General features: G+C 60.3%; 1 protein-coding gene across 1 annotated transcript in view; it reads left to right on the forward strand.

Moving 5' to 3' along the window:
• The window catches only part of UMODL1 (uromodulin like 1), a 57,053-nt gene that overhangs the window by 34,010 nt on the left and 3,097 nt on the right, over window positions 1-19,946 (forward strand). The window contains exons 12-20 of the mRNA XM_046002702.1: window positions 304-561; window positions 2,338-2,450; window positions 4,890-5,103; window positions 7,263-7,400; window positions 8,767-9,104; window positions 13,337-13,482; window positions 13,997-14,233; window positions 14,464-14,623; window positions 16,391-16,475. Coding sequence (XP_045858658.1) covers window positions 304-561; window positions 2,338-2,450; window positions 4,890-5,103; window positions 7,263-7,400; window positions 8,767-9,104; window positions 13,337-13,482; window positions 13,997-14,233; window positions 14,464-14,623; window positions 16,391-16,475 — 1,689 coding nt within the window. The remainder of the gene's footprint in view (window positions 1-303; window positions 562-2,337; window positions 2,451-4,889; window positions 5,104-7,262; window positions 7,401-8,766; window positions 9,105-13,336; window positions 13,483-13,996; window positions 14,234-14,463; window positions 14,624-16,390; window positions 16,476-19,946) is intronic.

Consider the following 19,946-nt stretch of genomic DNA (forward strand, 5'->3'; position numbering starts at 1 on the left):
TGCTCAGGAGGTTTCCTTTGGGGGAAGACCAGGGACCTCAGCGGCAGAGAGGACTCCATACCGGAAGGGGCAGGAGTGCCATCCCAGCGAGTCTGGGGCTCAGGAGGGCCATTGGGGAGCTGGCACCGCACGCACGGCTGGCAGGAGGGGATGTCGTTGGACTTCCCCGGGCTGGCGTCCCCAGATGCCCGCTCCTGGCCCCGAGCGGTGTATCTGACGTTTGCTTTGGTGAGGCTTCTCCGGTCCTCTCTCCTCGGAACTGGATTAATTTCCGTCTTCTTGGTGCTTATGTCCCCTTCGCAGCTCCCGCCCCCATCGAAAGGGTCACCGTCTCCACTGTGACCAGCACCGGCTTCCACGTGGCGTGGGCGGCGGATCTCACCCTGCACCCCACCTTCCGGCTCACCCTGATCCCCGCGCGGAGCCCCGCGGTGCAGCTGGAGACCCGGAACGCGAGCCTGACGCTGTCGGGACTGGAGCCGGGCGTCCTGCACCTGGTGGAGATCGTGGCCCAGGCCTGTGGGAAAGCAAGTGCCCGGGCCCGCCTGAAAGTGAGGACAGGTAACCGGTTCCAGAAACGCTTGTTGCTGCTTGTTCTTAAAAGGAGGGAACGAGCGTGAGAACGGCTTTCAGCCGCATGTTCAGTACGGAAGAGCTGCACTCCTTTGCCAGGGGCTGGGGTCCTACTCTCTCGTCGGTCCGGGAGTGCCTGACTCTGGTCCCACGGGGCTGGCTCGTGAAGCCCAGCCAGGAGGCGGCGCATTTCAGGGAAAGGCGTGGGGCAGACTCTGGGCAAGGTGGGGACGCAAAGAGCTCAGGACTGTGCCGGCGGAGGCGGCCGCCGCGGGAGCCTCGGGCGGTGCCGGTGTGCTGAGCCTTCGGCAAGCTCTCGGGCTGGTCCCGCTCTCTGCACACCTGGACTCGGCTTCTAGGAGGGACCGGTGGACACTGAGGAGTCAGACTGTTGGACAGCTCGGCTCTCACGGTCCTGATCGCTGCGCCTCAGGAGAAATCCCCCGTTTCTCCTCCTTTGCTCCCACTGTCCAGATGCTTTCCGGACTGTCTGACTTGCTCGGACAGCCACCGGCGGGCTGATGTGACAGATGGGTCCTCAGACCCTGGGCAGCGGCCTCAGGGCTGATGGCAACGTTCTCCAAGGTGGGGGGTGCAGCCCTTGGGGATGCCAGTCAGAAGCGCGTAGGGCTTCTGTGTGTGCCTTAAAGTACGGGTTCGCTGTGGGCTGGGAGACCAGAGGGAGGACGCTGTGCAAGGGCGTCCTCTGGCAGGTTCACGTGAGCCTCCGGAGAAGGGGCGGTCAGTGTCAGCCACCGGGCGGGTAGAGCCCGTGCTGGGCTGTCAGCTTCGCTGTGGCCTCGGACTGTCTCACCCGCTGCAGGGAGGAGCCCCCTGTGGGCGTGAGACTCATGCCTGGAGCGGGTCCGTGTCCCTTCTCATCTGGACACCTGTGCACCTGTCCTGCTCCTGGGGCTTTTAGACCAGGCTGCACACCCGTGACAGCAGGAATCCCAAGGACGTGGCTTTGGGGGTCATCCAGCAATCGTCATGGGATGGCTTTGTGGTTTGTCCTAGGCCTGGGCGACAAGATGTGGGGGCAGGACTCGGCCCTTGCCAGGAGAACCTTGGCCTTCCCTCCACTGCCCAGAACACTGGGCACGTAGCAGGTGCTTCACAGGTATCTGGTGAAGGACTGAACGAGGTGGATGCCGTGCCGGACCCCAGGATTTGGCCTGGCAATGTCCCTGGACCATGTTCTTGTCCCACAGCCTCCTGGAAGCCCCGCGTGGAGGGGACAGATGCGAATGGAACAGGGACGGTCCTCAACGCCACAGAGAGACAGAGCTCTCGGGGGAGGGAGAAGAGGATCAGGACCTCTGGGCAGTCTGCTGTGGGCCGCGGGCTCTGACCGTGGCGGGGCAGGGCCACCCCACGGCTTGGTTTGCCCAGGACAGCCAGGGAAACATACACCTGTAGCGTCTGTAAAATTAACGGATAGTGGCTCCTTTCACTGTCGAAGTCGTCCCTGCTGGTAAATCACCTGGACAGCATGTGTGCAGGGGGCAGGGAGGAGCGCGGGGGGGCTGGCCTAGTTCCATAACCTCCAGAAGGTTCCGCCTCTGGACACAGACAGTGGGCCAGCATCCTTGGGGGTCGGTGGGCTCCGTCTGTGCGTGCCGGGTGCCGTCTGCCTCGATGTGACCCTCTCTCTGGCCGCCACGAAAATGTCGCTACGGAGATGAGTCCCCGAATATATGACCCAACGCTTTTCCCGTCCCCTGATCTTCACTGCCACAGACGTGTTTGTTCTCCGTCCCGCAGCGGCCCAGAAACTCAGAGGCCGGGTGAGAGTGGCAGACGTCAGCTACGTGGATGCCTTCCGTGACCCGAGCAGCCAGGAGTACCAGGACTTCCATGAGCAATTCCTGAGGACGGTGAGTCGGGAAACTGCCCCCTCCTTTTGGGACTGCCGAGGGAGCGGGCGGAATCCCAGTCACAGTCAAGCAGGACCTAGACCTGTAGGTGCTCAGGACCCCTCCCCTCCCGAGGAGGCTGGGTGTCCCCGGGGTCCGCCACGAGCCGCCTCAGCAGCGGGGAGCCATGCCCTGCCCCCTGCTATGTCCTCCTTGGCCCTGGTAGCTGGGGAGCGAGACTCCTTCATCGACGGGGGACCCTGTGGGGCAGGAAGCCTCATGAAGGAAATGTTTTAAAAAATTGACATCTTTTTCACACACCCTAAAATTCACGCTTCTGGCTTGGTGTCGTGGTTGAGGTCTTACTTGTGAAATTGTGCAATGGACACTGCTCATTCCAGAACGTCCCCATCACCCCCAAAAGGAGGCCCTGCCCGTTCGCGGCGACCCTCCCTGCCCCCCGACCCCGGCATCCCTGACCACGGCTCCTGCGCTTTGTCTGTGGCTCTGTCCGCCCTGCCCTCTCCTGCGCCCAGAATCCCGCAGGAAGGGACCCTCTGTGTCGGGCTTCTACCTCCGAGCGGGCGTCGGGGCACGTCCACGGCTCGGCGGGACTTCGCCAGCGCTCTGGGCGGGCTAGCCCCACCGTGTGGACGCACACATTCCCTCGCGGGGTGCATCGGGTGCTCAGGGTGCTTGCGGTCCCGGCCAGCGCGAGCGGGGCTGCTGCGAGCCTCCCTCGTCCTTCTGGGGCTGCCCACGCCCCACGCACGCTCCCAGAGAGGCGGCCCTGCCACAGGCAGTCCGGGCAGCCGTCCCCGTGTTCCTTGCAGCTGGAGGTCGGGTTCCCCTTCGACGCACGGAGGGTGCCCTCGTCGCCACCGTGGTCTTGTCTGGACCATGGACGTCTCAGCCGTTCCAGCCTTTCCTGGCTCCGGCGTTGAAGCCCCAGGACCGGGGCTTGGCAGTGCCACCTGGAGGCGGAGCGTGCTCATGGCAGGGCGCGGCCCCCGGAGGCCGCCCCAGCCCAAGGGTAGTACTAGCCTGTGACAGGGGTCCTACCACCTCCAGGGAGTACCCCTCTGGAGCTGGGGCCTGGGATCTGGGCCCTGGGATCTGGGATCTGGGCCCTGGGATCTGGGATCTGGGATCTGGGATCTGGGATCCTGCCTTACTTGTTCTGGCTGCGCTGCTCCCGGCCCAGTGTGTGGAGTCGAGTTGTGCCGGTTCCAGGCTCTGGCTTCTTGGTTTCCGCGATGGTCACGTAGAATTCACGAAGCATCCGTGCACAGAGCTCTGGGGGCGCGTGAGGCAGCCCCACGCCCACTCCACGGTCGGCATGACCCCTTCCTCTCCCAACCGCGGCCTCGCTCGCCGACCTCGGGGGGCGGTTGTCGGTTTGTCTAGAGTTCAGGAGAGCAAATAACTGTGCAACATGTCACAGAGCTAGGACTCGAGGACGCGTTTTGGGGTGTGTGGGTCCCTTGTCACTTCTTGGCGGGGGCCCGGAACTTTGCTTTGAGGCGGAAAATGCAACCCCAAATGTCTTTAGCCCAAGCCCGTAACAGAGCCCTCTCTGGAAGTCCCAGGCCGGAAAGAGAGACAGACAGAAGGACAGAGAGAGACAGACAGAGAGAGGAGAGCCAGCTATCCCTGTGTGATTCCTGTGTGACGGCCCAGGCGGCGTGGGTTACAGCGGATTTGCTCACGGCTGTCCCAACGCTGGGAGGTGAATCCATGAGCCTGTGCCTTGAGCCAGCCCCCTCCGGGGTCCAGATGAGGACGAGGTTTTCTGTGCGGCCAGACCCTGGAGGTGCGCTTTTCCACAGAAGACTCGCGCTGTGTGGACTGCTTAAAGCCACGACACAGTCGTGTGTCTCTCTGGGCGTGCTGGCCGCGAGGGGCCAGGAAAACCCCACAGCGTGCGAGGCAGGTTCTGTTCAAGGTGGCAGAGTGGAAAGCCAGGCGGGAGCTGCCTGTCCCTGCAGGAAGGCTCACAGGGACGCCGTTTCGGGGAAGGAGGGGAGAAAGGGACAGGAGCTGATCTGTAGGATCAAGAGTAGAGGGACTGTTCTAGAAAACACACCGTGAGAGAGAGGTGTCCCCCCCCCACCTGCCCAGTCCCCGCCCTCCGTGGCTGTGCGCTGAGAGTAGCCGATTCCAAATGCCGTCCAGAACCCCCTCGGGGAATGTGTCCCCCCCGGGATAGGACTGTCTCATCTTGCCTGCACCGGCCGGCAGACGTGCCCTCAGGGTGGCAGGGAGGGAACGGGACTCTCCCCAGGGCCTCAGGACCCACCGGCACTGTGCTGAGCTTGGGACACGGCGCGCCCGCCCGGACCCAGAACGGACTATCGGCTTTGGCCTTTTGCTGCCGGCCAGACTCCCGGGAGCTGCTGCTTGGGTCGGGCCCGGCGTCCTCCGGGCAGGCGGCTCTTCTCACACACAGGCTCTCCAAAGGTGCGGGCGTCCTTGCCGGCCGCCGTGCTCCGGCTCGTGGACAGCGGCGGGGTCCAGATGGAGGTGACCGGCCTCACCAACGGCAGCGTCGTGGTGGAGTTTAACCTGCTGATCACCGCAGACGTAGATGTCCGCGAGGTGTCCGCCGCGTTCCTCGAGGCCTTTCAGAATGCGTCTCTGCTGGAGGTGGCCGGAGGGGACACCTTCATCCGGGGTAGGTGGAGGCCGGGCCCCCCGGAGACTCACCGTGTCTGGAAGAGAGGTGGACAGAGCCTGCCTTCTGCTTTCCTTTGGAAGATGTCACCCCTGGTGCCTTCTCTCCGGGTCCCCAGGCGGGAGGTAAAAGCCGGGAGCAGACAGGACCCTCAGCTTTCTTACCGCTTCTGTGTAGTTTCTGAAGGTTTAGGGGCTGGAAACGTTCTGGCTCGAGGCTCTGCAGACGCCCAAAGATGCTGCCCCCTTCCAGCAGCCGTGACCTGCCCTGGGCCTCCTCGGCAGCCACGTGACCGGGCTGGGGACACCCCTGTCTCTCCCTGTCACCGCACTTCCTCCCAAGCACAGTTTCCAGAGAGAAGGTGATTTAGATTTTTCTCTCAAGTCGTAGTCGTCCTCTGGAGCTGTCGGAACCCAAGGCCACAAACGGGGCAGTTTCTGCAGCACACGTGTCGTTCTCAGCCCTGGAGTCCGGACGCCCAGGATCCAGGGACCGCCTGGTTTGTTTTCTGCGGCGAGCCTCTCTCTGCCGTGTGGACAGAGCCTCCTCGCTCTGGCCTCTCCCCTGGGTGCACACAGAGCCCTGGTGCCCCCTCTTAGAAGGGTCCCACTTTATGGGCTCATTTAGCCTCAATTACCTTCTCAACACCCCATCTGCAAATACAGTCACAGTAGCAGCTGGGGCTTCAGTGTATGCATTTTAAAAATATTTTATTGATTTATTTATTTAATGGCACAAGTGCAAGCAGGGGGAGGGGCAGAGGGAGAAGCAGGCTCCCCGCTGAGCAGGAAGCCCGACACAGGACTCAATCCCAGAACCCTGGGATCATGATCTGAGCTGAAGTCTGATGCCCAACCCACTGAGTCCCCCAGGAACCCCAACATTTTGGGGGCACGATTGAGTTCATAGCACATAGCATGCTTGAAAATAAACGACAAAAAACTTAGAGTTACGGGCACAAAAACAATCAGAGACCATATACATTACTCTTCTGGTTTGGGGGATGAGAAGGGTTTTCTAAGTTAAAAATGGAAGGCAAACAAGCCCACAGAGGCGAAGGCTAAAATAGTTGACTCCGTAAAATGTCACTTTTATATTATACAAAATAAAGGCCCCATTGTGAAGAAAGCAACACCCCAAACATCGTTTGAATGACATGAAGAGTTACATCCCCGTAGAGGGAGGGACCCCACGTGTCGATAAAAAGGGCAAGAACCGGGGTGCCTGGGTGGCTCAGTGGGTTAAGCCTTGCCTTCGGCTCAAGTCATGATCTCAGGGTCCTGGGATCGAGCCCCGCATCGGGCTCTCTGCTCCGCTTCTCTGCCTACTTGTGATCTCTGTTTGTCAAATAAATAACTAAAATCTTAAGAAAAAAAAAAATAAGGGCAAGAACCTGCGCCATCTTTAGGACGGAGATAAATGCAGGCCAGACCGAGCCGGCGACGCGGGACGGAAGAAACGCAGACGAGTGGCCGAGAGTAATAACCACGGATGTTTGCACTGAAATGGGCCACGCGTGTCCCTCCGGGGGCAGCTCCCTCTAGCCAGGAGCACTGGAGACGGCAGAGTGGGCCGAGGCGGGCTCGGCGGGGAACAGGATTTGCTCCGCTTCCTGGGAATCGGTCTGACGATGCTCACTGAGAAGATCCCAGCAGGACTTCAGCCTCCGGAAGTCGACCTCAGCTGGGACCGTAGTTGATACACAAAGACCCCCACCCTCCGTCTTGCTTGAGAAGCAGAGGTTGGCAAGCGGCTGATGGCCCCGTCATAGCGGAGAAATCAGGCAGACTGAGTCAGCGTAGCTCAGCGTAGAGCCCAAAGGAAGCAGAGGGCGGAGAGCCTTCTGCGGGGACGGGCTTGCTGCGGGGTGTCTGGGCCCGAGGTCGGAGCCTGCTCGTCCCCCGATGAGCTGCTCGGCTGCCCCGCCCAGCATCCTGGGGACCAAGAACCCTCCTTCCCCAAGCGGCCCCCACAGACGTCCAGACGCTGGCCAGAAGCAGGTGCCTCCCTGTCTCCCGAGCTCCCCGGAACCGGGCAGCTTTGCCGTCACTCCGTAATTTTCAGCTCCGCGGCCTGACATCCAGTGTGGGGGGAGCTGTGTGGCGCTCAGGCCCCACGACCCCGTGACCGTGTCCCGTCTCGGTTCTGATGTCGCGCAGATTACGACGAGTGTGAGAACCAGGAGCACGACTGTGAGCCGGGCGCGTCCTGCCGCAACACTCTGGGCTCCTTCATCTGCAGCTGCGTGGGTGGCGCCCCCCGCCCCCCTCTGGAATATTCTGGAAGACCCTGTGAAGGTGAGATTCCCACAATCCCTTTTCTGAGACCCCGCTGGGTAATCTGTTCTCATGAGGATGTTTGTTCACAAAGTGCCTCCTGTCCTAACGAGGGCTGCATGTTTTTATGACCCGGACTCGTTTTCCAACGGGTGTGCCCGTGAGTGCATGCGTGTCCGTGCACATGTGTGTGCCCCTCACGCTCTCCCGTGCGTCTCCAGCCTCCTGGGCGGCACCTCATGTCTCCAAGAGCCCCGATGAGAAAGGACACACGTAAGGTCGGCTGCGTTCTCTCCCATCCTAGAAGCTGACCTCCAGAGCCTACAGCCCGTGTGAGAAGCAACACGTGGGAAATGTTTCTGCTCGGGCCCTTCTCCCGACTCGGAGCTTTTGCTGTTAGATGGGGCCTCAGCGGATTCAATGTTGACCCTGGGGGGACCCCTGCCCTCCAGGGATCTGCAGTCTAGCTGATCGAGACAGATATTTATACAAGCAAATACCTGTCACCAGGAATATGGAATGTGTTCTGCTTGAGGCAGAAGCAGGAGGCTGGCAGCCCCATGAGTGTGGTCAGGGAGGGCTTCCTGGAAGAGGTGGCTTGGAGCCAGTCATAAAAGCCGGCTAGGACAGCACTAGGCATCGGGTGCTGGGTCCATGCAGCAGTGAGAACAGAGCTCCCGACGGTACGCCGGGCCTGGGTGCAGTCTGGGCTGGTGGAAATGTGGGCGCCCTCAGAGATGGGTGAGAGGGAGCGGGAAGCCAGCCACCAAGAAGTAGCCGAGGCCGGTTGAGATGGCGATGAGCGCCAGAGGCAGGGGTTTGGACGGCATCCTGGAGACAAGGGAGCTAGGCGAGGGGACAGAGCAGTGGGCAAGCCCCACCTTGAGAGAAGAGAAGACAGGAGCCAAGGTGGCGGGAGATGGGGCCGGGCGCAGGGAGCGGGCTGGGCTGTGGTCCAGTGGAGGTTGAAACCGTGCTTTGGGGGAAGCAGGACGCTGGACCCAGAGCTGGGGACTCGGGATCCTGAGAGTAAACGTCCTCAACCCCTCTTAGAGACTAGAGGGCTCGCCCCAGCAAGTGCAAGGGCTTGGCCCACACCTGGCATCAGCCTGGGAGAGTCCAGGGGGCAGAGGGCACCTTGGTTTCCTGGCTCACGGGAGCCCCCGGCAAGCCCAGCCTGGGTGTGCTAGAGGCTGGCAGGAACGTGCGACAGGTGCGTGTGTGCGGCTGTGGGCAGAATGTTAAGTCCTGGCACGCGATGCTCGTCCCATCTGACCTCCCCTCACCCCCCTGCGTCCCCTTCCCCCCATGCACGGCGCCCAGCCCAGGCTCGGGCAGCAGACCCCAAACACAGACCCAGCGCTGGGTTTCATCTTGTGCCTTGCAGGTGACTCTCCCGGCAACACAACCCAGGCCCCCGGCCCCTCTCTGGTCCCGGGCCTGGAGCAGCTTCCCACCCCAGCAGGAACCAGGGCTGCCTCTGTGCCAGGGACCAGCCAGGGCTCTCAGGGGCCACCACAGCGGCTGAGCCTGACCGAGGCGGTCAGGGTGCTCTGCGAGATTGAGAAGGTGGCCATCACCATCCAGAGGCGTTTCCTGCAGCAGGAGTCCATCCCCGAGTCCTCCCTCTACCTGGGACACCCATCCTGCAACGTCAGCGACCACAACAGCACGCACGTGCTCCTGGTGGCCGGGTGGAGTGAGTGCGGGACCGTCGTGCAAAGCGTAAGGGATGGGGGGCCGGGCTCGGGGGCACGTGGGCGGGGCAGTGCGCCCAGCATTAGGAGCACCAGATGGGGGGGCACAACTGTCCCAGGGGGCCAGGCAAGACTCTGCACCCTAGGGTTTCTGACTCAAAGTGGGGGACCCAAGAAAGCGGGGGGACAGGATAGGGCCAGTTCTCACCAGGGACCAGACTGTGCCCTGGAATCAGGGGGAGTTTTGAGCTCTGCCCTGCGGGATTCTGGTGCAAAGGGCCTGGGGTCAGCCTCAGGGTGTAAAGACGACTTCCAGTGACTCTTAAGCATGGGCAGGATGGATGGCCAGTGGGAGAGGAAAAAGGCAGGAAGTGCGTTCACAGGAGTCTGAGAACATGCATGTGTGTGTGTGTTCGTGCACACTGGGCAAGCGGCTGGTGTGATCAGAAGGACCTGGGCAGAGGGACTGTGGGCCTGCGAATGGTTCTCTTCACCACAGAGTCCTCGACAGGCTCGGGGTCCTCCCTCTGCCCTCACAGAGGGGAGCCCCATTAGGGCCGCCCGGCTGGTGGCGTTTCCTGTCTCCCCTGTGATCTCCCCTGGTCTGCGGCACCCCCGCACCCTGTGTGCCCCGCGGACAGGCTCCAGGCCCTGGTTCTTCCCAGCCTGGCTTGAGGCCACACTTAAAGCTCCCGCGTCTCTCTTGCCTCCCTCCTCCCTGCACCGTGTGCACTGAGCTGCGGGAGGAGGACGCCGGTGTCCTCTGGGCACCCTGCCTCACTGGACATGGGGGGACAGGGCAGCACTGGGCGTGGTGGGCCCCTGAGAAACGGGCACCCCTGGGACAGGACGCACAGAAACCGACATGGTCCCCAGATGCGTGCGGAGAGGACTGTGTGCACGGCCAGGGGACACGTGACAGTGGCTGGTGAGGGGGGCAGGAAGCTGGGGGGTGTGACCGGGTGGAAGGTGTCTATGTGGTTCTGGGAGGCAGGGCCCTGGGTTGGGGGTGTGCATGGAAGGGGCTGGTGTTGTCAGGGGGGCTGGGAGACAGTCAGCAGGGGGCTGGCGTGGCTGGGGACAGGGAGGTTATCTTCCTTAGCGAAGCTGGTCCACTGGGCAGGGACCCAGGAACCCGGGCTTCAGCCCCTAAGAACCTTGTGACAGCAGTTGGAGGCCTTGTTTCCTAGAACCAGTGGGGAAGCGCCACCCCATGGACCCGCGGGCTGGTGTCCTGAGCCCCTGGTGACAGTTAGGTCCCAGGATACACACTTCACTGATGGGATCTGGAGGCTCAGCAAGGTCAGCGGGGGGTCAGGGTGTCCCTGCCTCCAAGGACCAGCCCTGTGTCTCTGCGACTGCATTTCCAGGGGCCTTGCAGGGTACAGGGAGGGCAAAGGTCCTTGCAGTCAGATGCTTCTGTTTGGAGCCTGGTTCCTGCTCGCGCGGGGCCACGTGGGCCCCAGGGCATGGGCTGGGCCCAGTGACAGATAACACGGCAGGTGAGGGGCAGGCGAGCCGGGGGCCAGGTGCTAGGGCTGCGGGGTCATGGGCACGTGGGCCTGCGGGGGGTGGGCAGCTGCGGGGTCATGGGCACGTGGGCCTGCGGGGGGTGGGCAGCTGCGGGGTCATGGGCACGTGGACCTGCGGGGGGCCATGGCAGGGCAGTGCACTTGCACAGCGGGTCTGCTTGCTTCTCGCCAGCATGATTCCAGCCTCCTCAGGGGTCCTGGGTCGAAGGGGACACCAGGACGTCCCCAGGGACCACAGAGCCTTTGTCAGCCCCCTCCCACCCTCCAACCAGCACAACTTGAACGTGGCCCTGGGGCTTCCTTCTCTTTCTTAAGGATTCCTCAGACTCACGTGAGGTGGGCTGCGTGGACGGCGGTAGAAGCTTCTTGGGTGCTTCAGTTCAGAGCCCCAAAACCCCAAGGCAGGCACGGGCTGGAGGGCGGGCACGGGCAAGGCAGCCCCCGAGGGTCTCAGGTCCCAGTCAGGACACTGCAGGCTCTCAGGCCAGAGTGAACGGTGCAGGAAACGACGTGGTCAGCGCCGTGGGGCCGTGTCCTACCGATGGCCGGGGTCCCAGGCGAGCTGGCGCACTGGCTCTCTGCCTCTGTTTCCCCGAGCTGCACGGACACAACGGCTCCACCTGTCACCTTCGGTGGGGCTCAGGGCCCGTTCAGAGCGGAGGGATGTGCGTCTCCGGTGAGTCATCCCAGCCCCGGAATCCACAAACGTTCTTCATGTTTTTGGTACTTGCCACAACCTAAGATTCTCCAAACACGGACTTATGCGAACACGACGGAATAGGAACAGTTCGCAGGTTCTCTTTCCTTATTTTTGGGGGCAGTTAAGGAGTTAAATTGTACTGACCTTCCGATTTTTTAGAAGCTAAATCTAAGGCTTTAAGCCCCCCCAAGTCTGACATGCTGTGAGCTGACCGTGCAGACGATGCTCAGAGACATAGTGGTCCACACCCCAAAAGATTCATCAGCGTCCACGGTCATCTTCCCAAATTCTACGGAGGCAGCAGGGAGCTGGCCAGGGTGTCTGAGGCACTTCCCAAAGCAGTTTTCAAAGGCACCGAATGCCACAGCGAGCACGTACCCCGGCCGGGGTGCCCGGGGCATAGCCCATCGGACACCTGACGCCACGTCGGTTACGATCTACACCCCCAGGAGCTTCTGCTTCTGAGCTGGAAGGAGCCGCCGGACCTACAAACATCGTGTAGATAAATGTTCCAAATACGGAGGGGCAGATAGATAGAAGCAAACACAGAGACAGATGCAAACGCCAAAGTGTGTCCATGCTTCTGTCTTTGGATAATGCAGTCAAGATCGTAGGCAAGGTTGTTCCCCAAAGCGAAGGCGTCACTAGTCTCTAGCAACAAGTAAGGAGTCGGTGTGGGAGCCGGAGACGCAGAGGAGCACCGAAAACGGCTTCCCCGCAGTGACTTCAGTCCAGAACCCTCCGCCAGCAGCCACGCCCTCTTGCGCTCCTACAAACTTCACACCACCCGTGACCCGCTCCTGCCAGAGCCCAATTGGCCGCTGGACTCCACGTCTCTACCAGATCTGCGGGTCCCACCAGCACGGCTGGTCTCCCAGTGTCTATTTTCAGCCATCGTCCCCTGGCAGGCTCTCCGGGACCAGACGCTGTGCTGGCCACGCCATGTCTGTGGGCTCCTGCTTCAGTGGCCGTGTGGTTCCGTGGATGCTCCCGGATGCGGCTTCTCAGCGTGACGTTTCAGCCGCACCCCTGCCTCCTCTTCGTGGACGGTCGGCTTCTCTGTGTCGCAGTTTCCCCAGTCTCTCGTCTACTCCTGAGACGCCAAGGCCAGAGACCAGCCTGGACCACGCCACACCCACCACGATGCGCCAGCCACGGACCATCCGTAGCTGTCCTTGGCCGGCGCCGGGCCGCGTTCTAGTGACAGCATAAAGGCACGCTGATCTTGGGAAGCCCACCACGATCCAGCTCCAAGCCACGAGCGAGCAAAACGCCACGAACGAATGTCACTTCAGGTGTTTGGTCCAACGAGAGCCTTGGCTCAACTCCAGTGTAACGACGATGGTTTCCACAGACGTGTCCGTCCCCTCCTACCCGCTGTCCATGGAGCGCATCGGGCAGCTGCCCGCCCCAGGCTCTCCGTCTCTGTTCCGGGATCTGGAGAAACTCCCGAACTCTCGTGTGCTTGGTCTCTGTGCTTGGTCCACAGGCCTCACTTCAAGCACAGGAATGGGCTCAGCCTTGTTCCCTGGGGCTCGTGTGCTCCCACGCCCCGAGTCCCCGTCACGATGATCATCCCTCTCTGGAGCTTGTCCTCGGGTCCCTGGGCTCCTTGTTCTCCGCCCGGATGATGGTGCGGGGAGAGGACTCTGGTGGTCCCACGCAGACTTCCACCCCATGATTTTAGCTCGATTTCTTTGGGGAGGGTCTTGCGCTCTCACTTTCAGAAATGTGCTGGGGGATTGTCTAGGGAGGAAGCCCATCCATCATTTGGGGGTATCAGCTGGTTCGGTTTGCCTCTGGTTCTCCTCTGATGGGGAAAACGGGAAAAGGACACAGGCGGAATCAGGGGCCGGGACTTGACACGCTCTTTGGCTTTTGATGTCGGGGAAAGATGGTCAGAGTGTTCGTATTTGGGGACAAGCTTTAGGGAAGAACCCCCCCAGGCACCCAGAACCGTGATTGCTGCCATGCTGGGGGCGGGGGCTGCGGGGTCCAGGGAGCACACTGATGCCTGTTTGTGTTCAGAACATGACGAGTACGGTGGTGAGGACCATGCTGAGGAACGACCTGTCCCCCGACACCATCATCCACCACCTGAAGATCCTGAGCCCCATCCATTGTGCCTTCCAGAACGACCTCCTGACGTCCTCGGGCTACACCCCTGAGTGGGGGTGAGTGCCGAGGTCCTGCCGCCCCTCCCCAGCTCACTCTCCCCTCTAGCGCCTTCGCTTTGGATTTCCTTAGGGTTTCAATCACTTGAGGACCCTTTTGTGAGACTGACAGTGGCCAGACTTGGTTCGTAACTGCCAGCTCCCCTAATGTTCACTTGCAAACCTGGACCAACCGAAGAAAGCCAGTGTGCACCCTAGCCAGTCACAGGGGACACCCCAGTCCCCGTGAGCCCGCCCACGGCTTCCCCGTGGCCATGCCTCACCGGCCACCTGGGGCCTCTCTGTCCCACTGGGAAGCCAACCCCCACCCCTGCCTGTCCTCAAGTCTCCTCCAGACCCACGTCTGGAGGCTGACACCCCACTCCAGCCGGCTCAGAACAGGCAGCCTTTCTTTGCCCGGTCCCGCTGGGTGGTCTGCCTTTACTTCCCTCCTCCTCTGGGGTTGCTTCCTGGGGAGCAGTGGGAAGGGGCGGGGTCACGGAAGCGCACCTGCTGACCCCGCCTGCTCTGGCAGGGTTTACACCATTATCGAGGACCTCCACGGCGCTGGTAATTTTGTCACCGAGATGCAGCTGTTTATTGGGGACTCCCCTATACCCCGGAATTACACCGTGTCCGCCAGCGATGACATCAAGATCGAGGTGGGGCTCTATAACCAGAACAGCGACCTCAAGGTGGTCCTGATCGAGTGCTGGGCGACGCCGTCCAGCAACGCCAGGGACCCGGTCATGTTCGTCTTCATCAACGACAGGTGGGTGCCGGCTGCGGGCTGCCCAGGGGCCTCTGAGTTCCCAGACCCCCACGGAGAGGCGGGCCTGGGTTTTCAGTGACACCCGGGTCTCGGGGGACTGGGAGAGTTGGTGGTCCCTGCTGCCCACGCACAGCGCGGATGGAGTGTGCGCCGGGGAAGCCCCACCGGGAACGGGCTGGGGTGCGGAGGGGGCGGCTCCCGACCAGTGAGTCCCGTCCCTGGCTTCCCAGCTGCCCCATCCCCAACACGCACACGCACGTGATCGAGAACGGGGACTCCAGCAAGGCCCAGTTTAAGCTGAAGATCTTCTCCTTCATCAACAACTCCATCGTCTACCTGCACTGCCGGCTCCGCGTCTGCATGGACGCCCCCGGGACCACGTGCAAAATTGTAGGTGTTGCGCTTTCCCGAACTTGTGCCTGCACCCGCGTCCCCGCCGCTCCGAGGAGGGTCGCTCCGTTAGCTGAGGCCGAGGGCCGGGGAGGCTCGGGGGCCCGACTTTTGGGAGGAGACACGGGGCCCTACAGCCCAAGCCCCATAAAGGCCCCAAAGGAGCTGTGTGCGGCGGGCAGTGGGTGGGCGATCCTCGTGGTTGCGGCCAAGCTGCCTCCTCCCGGAGGCCGGGCTACCTGCTGGTCACCACAGCACACCCCCGGCGCCCCTGGCGCTGCTTCTCTTCTCCGTGGAGATGCATATCCGGATGTCAATGCGGTGTGAACACGGTACAAACACGGTGTTTATAATAACTTCATATTATTTTTAGCAGCACGGACAGAAGCTGTTGAATCCCAGCCACGGTGATGCTGACTAAGAGGTTTTCCCACTCTGCTTCCTCCACACCCAGATCTTGAATACTTTTATATTCTCGTTTCCTTGGATCTTTAATTGTGAATTAACCCTTTGTGGTCCAGAGGTGTGAAAGCCGTTCTTCACCCCAGACAGGTGCGTCGCGGACAGACCCACGTTGTCCGTGCCGAGGACAGTGTGGAGAGCTCTGCTGGCCCCCGGTTCAGCGGCTGCGGGTGTGTCTGTCTTCTGGGGCCGGGATCGTTCTTGTGTGGCTCCCAGAATCCTGCAGCCGCCCTCGGTGACCAGCCCCCGAGCAGCCCCAGGACATGCAGAGGAGAAGAACCGATTTTGTTGATGTTACTTTGTCTCATCCCGTGGACCTTGCAGAAAAAAGAACTGAAAGGCACACAGACCCCAGGATGACCGCCGGCTAAGGGCGGCCACGGGCATGCACCTGTCCCAAAGCCCGTCAGAAATACGAAGGGTATTAGTCATCACAATGACCTCTGGGAGGAGTTGCAAGTTCCCAGAGTTTTTATGATATGCTCCACACAGTCCCTTCCACATCCCCGGAGGAGGGCTGTTGTGCTGGTGTCCTTGGCTGTGAGCACGGAGCACCACGGGGCACCACGGGGCGGCTGAGCAGCAGGACTGCATCCTCCAAGGGGCTGGAGGCGGGAAGTCCAAGATCAGGGTGTGGCAGGACCGGTTCTCCCGGAGGCCGGAGGGAAACTCATTCCAGGCTCTGTCCTTGGCGCGGAGACACCGGCTTCTCCCTGTGTCTTCACAGCTTCCCTCTGCGCACGTCTGTGTTCAACCTCCCCTTTTCACAAGGACACAGCTGGGTAGGACTAGGATCCACCCCAATGACCTCACTTTTACTTCATCGGCAAAGACCATGTTTCCAAATAAGGTCCCATCTGTAGGGGCTGCGGGCCAGGGTGTCAACATCGTTTAGGGGGACATAGAGCAGGTGTATGGTGAGCGGGTCCCACCACGTCCCTGAAGCTGTCTGCGTGGCAGAGTGTGGAAAGGAGCAAGCGGCTGTGGCAGGCCACGGAGAAGGCCAAGGACACGCAGAGTTGTCAGAGGGCCCGAGGGACCCAGGGGTCTGGGGTTGGAGATGGTTCAGCCGGTGTTCCCTCGAACCTGGTTTCCTCCAGCCCCGGCTGCCCACCGTCCCTCCCTTTGCACCGGCAGAGCCCCGTGGTCCTGGCGGTCCAGGCTCCTCGTCCCCTTCCCTGCCTGAGCTCATCTAGCTGGTTTACAACGTCCGGATCCGACTCTTACCCCGACAGTGACTGCATTTCTCAGAGCTGATGAGTTCCGTTCAACTAACTGGAAGTTTCCTTCATTTCAAAACAACAGAATTGCGATGACATCCGGTCCCCGAGAAGCCGGGAAGCGTCTGCAACACACCAGACGTCCTGGGGACCCCTCATTCGGTCTGAAGGTGAGTCGGTGACTCGGTTGAGTCGGTTAAAGGAAAGATGGAAGTGGGTTCCGTCTCCCCCGCGTGTGAACCTGCCTGCCGCGACCAGGAGCCACGGGCCAGGATGCTCCATAGACTCATCACAGCGGACGCAGCAGCTGGGTTCACGGAGAGCCTCCGATTCCAGCCTCCGCACACAGAGTGGGGCCGGCCCCTCCAGGGAGCACCAGGCAGGAGGAGCCCTCGCGGTCCTCAGGTCCCCACACTGCTGCGGAAGGAACGGCGGGCGCTGCGGGAAGTCAGCTCGCTCTTGGGACAAAGCGGTATTTTGAGTTGTGTCCCACGAGACCGGTGAAGTTTCCTGACTTGGGATCGATACACCGTGTGGGTTGTGGGGGGGTGGGTAGGAAGGTGGGCTGCACCAGGTCGGGTTCCGTGTGTGTGCACGCGTGTATGAGTGTACCAGTGTGCGCAGGCACGAGAAAGCTGATTCTGGGCTTGGCTACAGCAGAAGATGCAAAAAAGAAAAAACAAAAAGGCATGGCTTTCTCCCTTGGTATAAAACTCCCACGAGCCCATGACATCCCGTGTGATCCCAAAGGCCACCATCACCTTTCCGGAGAAGCATTTTATTTCCTTTGAGATCCATTTTATTGTGTTGTTGTTTAATTGGATGGGGGAAATGGTGTGCTTTGGATATTAAGACAGAAACCGCTCGCTGTGTCCCAACATCTGTCCTGTCTCCTTCATAGTCGTGGAACCCCTAGGCTTTCGCTGGCAGGTGGCTGTTGGGATAAACGCTGTCATTCCCAGCCAGCCTGGCAGCCCAGTGTGGCCGTGTGAGTAAGTTCTGGCCAATGAGATGCAAACGGGAGATGGAGCGACAGTTCTCGCAGGGCTGCCCCTCACGTGTCCCTTTCTTCCTCTTGCCTGGCGGTTGCAGGTGTGGGGTGGGGATGGCTGCAGTCCTCTGCCTGGAGGACCTTGAGGGCCTTGGGGACAGGAGCTGGAAGGATTCCCATTCCCAAAGACACCGTAGAGCGAGTGTGCCAGCCCAGGCCTCCGACCTCTGAGTTCTGTGCCGGAAAGAAAGAAACTTCCATGATCTTTGTTTCTGCTAGTTTGGTTTTTTCTCCTTCTGTAGCTCCTTTTTTTTGTTGTTTTCCTCCCTGACATTGATGGCCCTTCTCGCCTCTCTGTATCTTCCTGCACAAGAACTTCGGGGTCTTGGATGTGGGGTTGGAGCCTGAGTCTGAGTCTGTTCAGGGCTTGGGAAGGAAGCCGAGAGAGCGGGGAGAGGGAAGGAGGGCCTCTTGGCTGGTGATTCCAACCGCTGGTTCTCATCCAAAGTATTTGTGAAATTTAAAAGTTTCCAGGTTGGGGGGCCTATGGATGGTGCATTTCTAGGGCTGGGCTCCAGGTTCCGGGGTCTGCACTGGTCATCAGGGGGTTACAGGGCCCATCCTAGGACTGCGTGTTTCTTCTATCCTCTTCATTTTCCCAAACTTCTAAGGAGAACTCGTTGACCAGGTGGTCCTAATATGCATTTTCATTTATAGAAATGGGACTTCTATTTATTCACAAATATTATAGATAATGTCAAAACTGCTGGAGTGGAAAAGGCACTGGGCTTACAGTTAAGAGAATATTGTGCAGTTTGAATATAGTGCTTCTGGATGTGTGGCTTGGAAAATTACTGAGTCTTCTGGATCCAAACCACCCATCCATTGTTCCTCCATCCTCCCACCAACCCACCCACCCATCCACCCACCACCCATCCACCCATCCACCCATCCACCCACCCACCCATCCATCCATCCATCCATCCACCCACCCACCCATCCACCCACCCATCCATCCATTCATCTATGTATCTACCCATCCACCCATTCATCCAGTATCCAGCATTCCTTCCTCCATCTATCTATCCACGCAGCATCCATCCATCCATCCATCCATGCACACACTGACTCATTATTCCATCTGTCTCTGTGACAGGCAAACATGCCTACTGAGTGTCCAGCACTCTCCTCTTTCTCTGCAACATTGTGCCTCATTTTCCTCATCTATAAAATGGGAACAATAATAATTTCTACTTCATACAGTGCCTTGTCCATCAAAACTACTGGACAAGTGTTCGTTGTTATCATCTGTAACCGTTAGAGCACCACACTAACAACCACTGCCGAGAACAACAAATCGAATGAGGCTAGAAATTGTCGGGCTCAAAAACAAGAACCGTAATTATTCATCTTGTCCATCATTCTTTCTTATCGTATTATTAGTTTCCATTTGCACCGTAACTGTGCCGCACAAATATATAGAAAAAGCGTTTAGAAACATGGCATCTCCCAGTTGGTGGAAACTTCATATTTTAATTGTGTACATGAACGGAAATCGCGTTGGAGACTACAGGGGTGAGAAAGACGGGCAGACAGATCCCTTCAGGATTGCCCCCCTCCCACCCTGCGCCCACACTCTGTTCCCTGTGCACCACACTCGGCCCCCACCCCTAATGCACACCCCCAGTCTATCCCCCCATGTGTGCCCATGCTGTGCCCCCCACATGCGCCACACTCTGCCCCCAACATGCATCCATACTCTGTCCCCCATGTGCACCCACACTCCAACCCCCACAAGCGCCCAAGCTCTCTCCCCCCTCACATGCGCCCACGTTCTGCATCCCCCACATGCACCCACGCTCTACCCCCGACATGCATCCACGCTCTGTCCCCCCACAGGTGCCCATGCCCTGCCCCTCAACATGCACCACATTCTACCGCCCATGCGTGCTCACGTTCTGCCCCCCACGTGCGCCCATGCTCTACCCCATGTCCCCACGCTTTGCCCCCACATGCACCTACACTCTGCTCCCCGACAGGTACCCACGCTCTGTCCCCCACATGCCTATTCTCTGCCCCCCATGTGTGCCCACACTGTACCCCCACGTGTGCCCACGCTCTGTCCCTCCACATGCGCCCCTGCTCTGCTCTCCCACGTGTGCCCACTCCCTGCCTTCCCATGCGCCCACGCTCTGTCCCCGCCACGTGCACCCAGGCTGTGTCCCCCACGGGCGCCCACGCTCTGCACTTCCTCCCATGGGCACCCACACTCTGGCTCTGCCATAACCCTGACTCCCCTAGCGGGGAAGACTGAGAATCCTTGGGGATTCCCGTGAAGGCAGCCAAGCTCACAGGTTGGTACCTGGACAGGTGGGGCTGCTCGAAGCTTCTCCCCAGCTTCTAATCCACTTGGCCTTCTTGTCCTGTGCTGCCCGGGCTCCGTTTGCCCACAAGCGCCAGCCCTCGCACCACCGGTGTTAGTTCTCTGCCGCCGGTGCTACAGGAAACTAAGTGCACGGACTGGGGGCTTTAAAACAGGAGGCCAGAAATTCAAGGTCAGGGTGTCACAGGGCTGTTCCTGCTAGGGCAGTGAGGGAGGGTCTGTTCCAGGCTCTCTCAGCTCCTGGCATTTGCTGCTCCGGCTCTCCTC

Source organism: Meles meles, chromosome 4 (assembly GCF_922984935.1).
Source record: "Meles meles chromosome 4, mMelMel3.1 paternal haplotype, whole genome shotgun sequence".
Taxonomy (NCBI): domain Eukaryota; kingdom Metazoa; phylum Chordata; class Mammalia; order Carnivora; family Mustelidae; genus Meles; species Meles meles.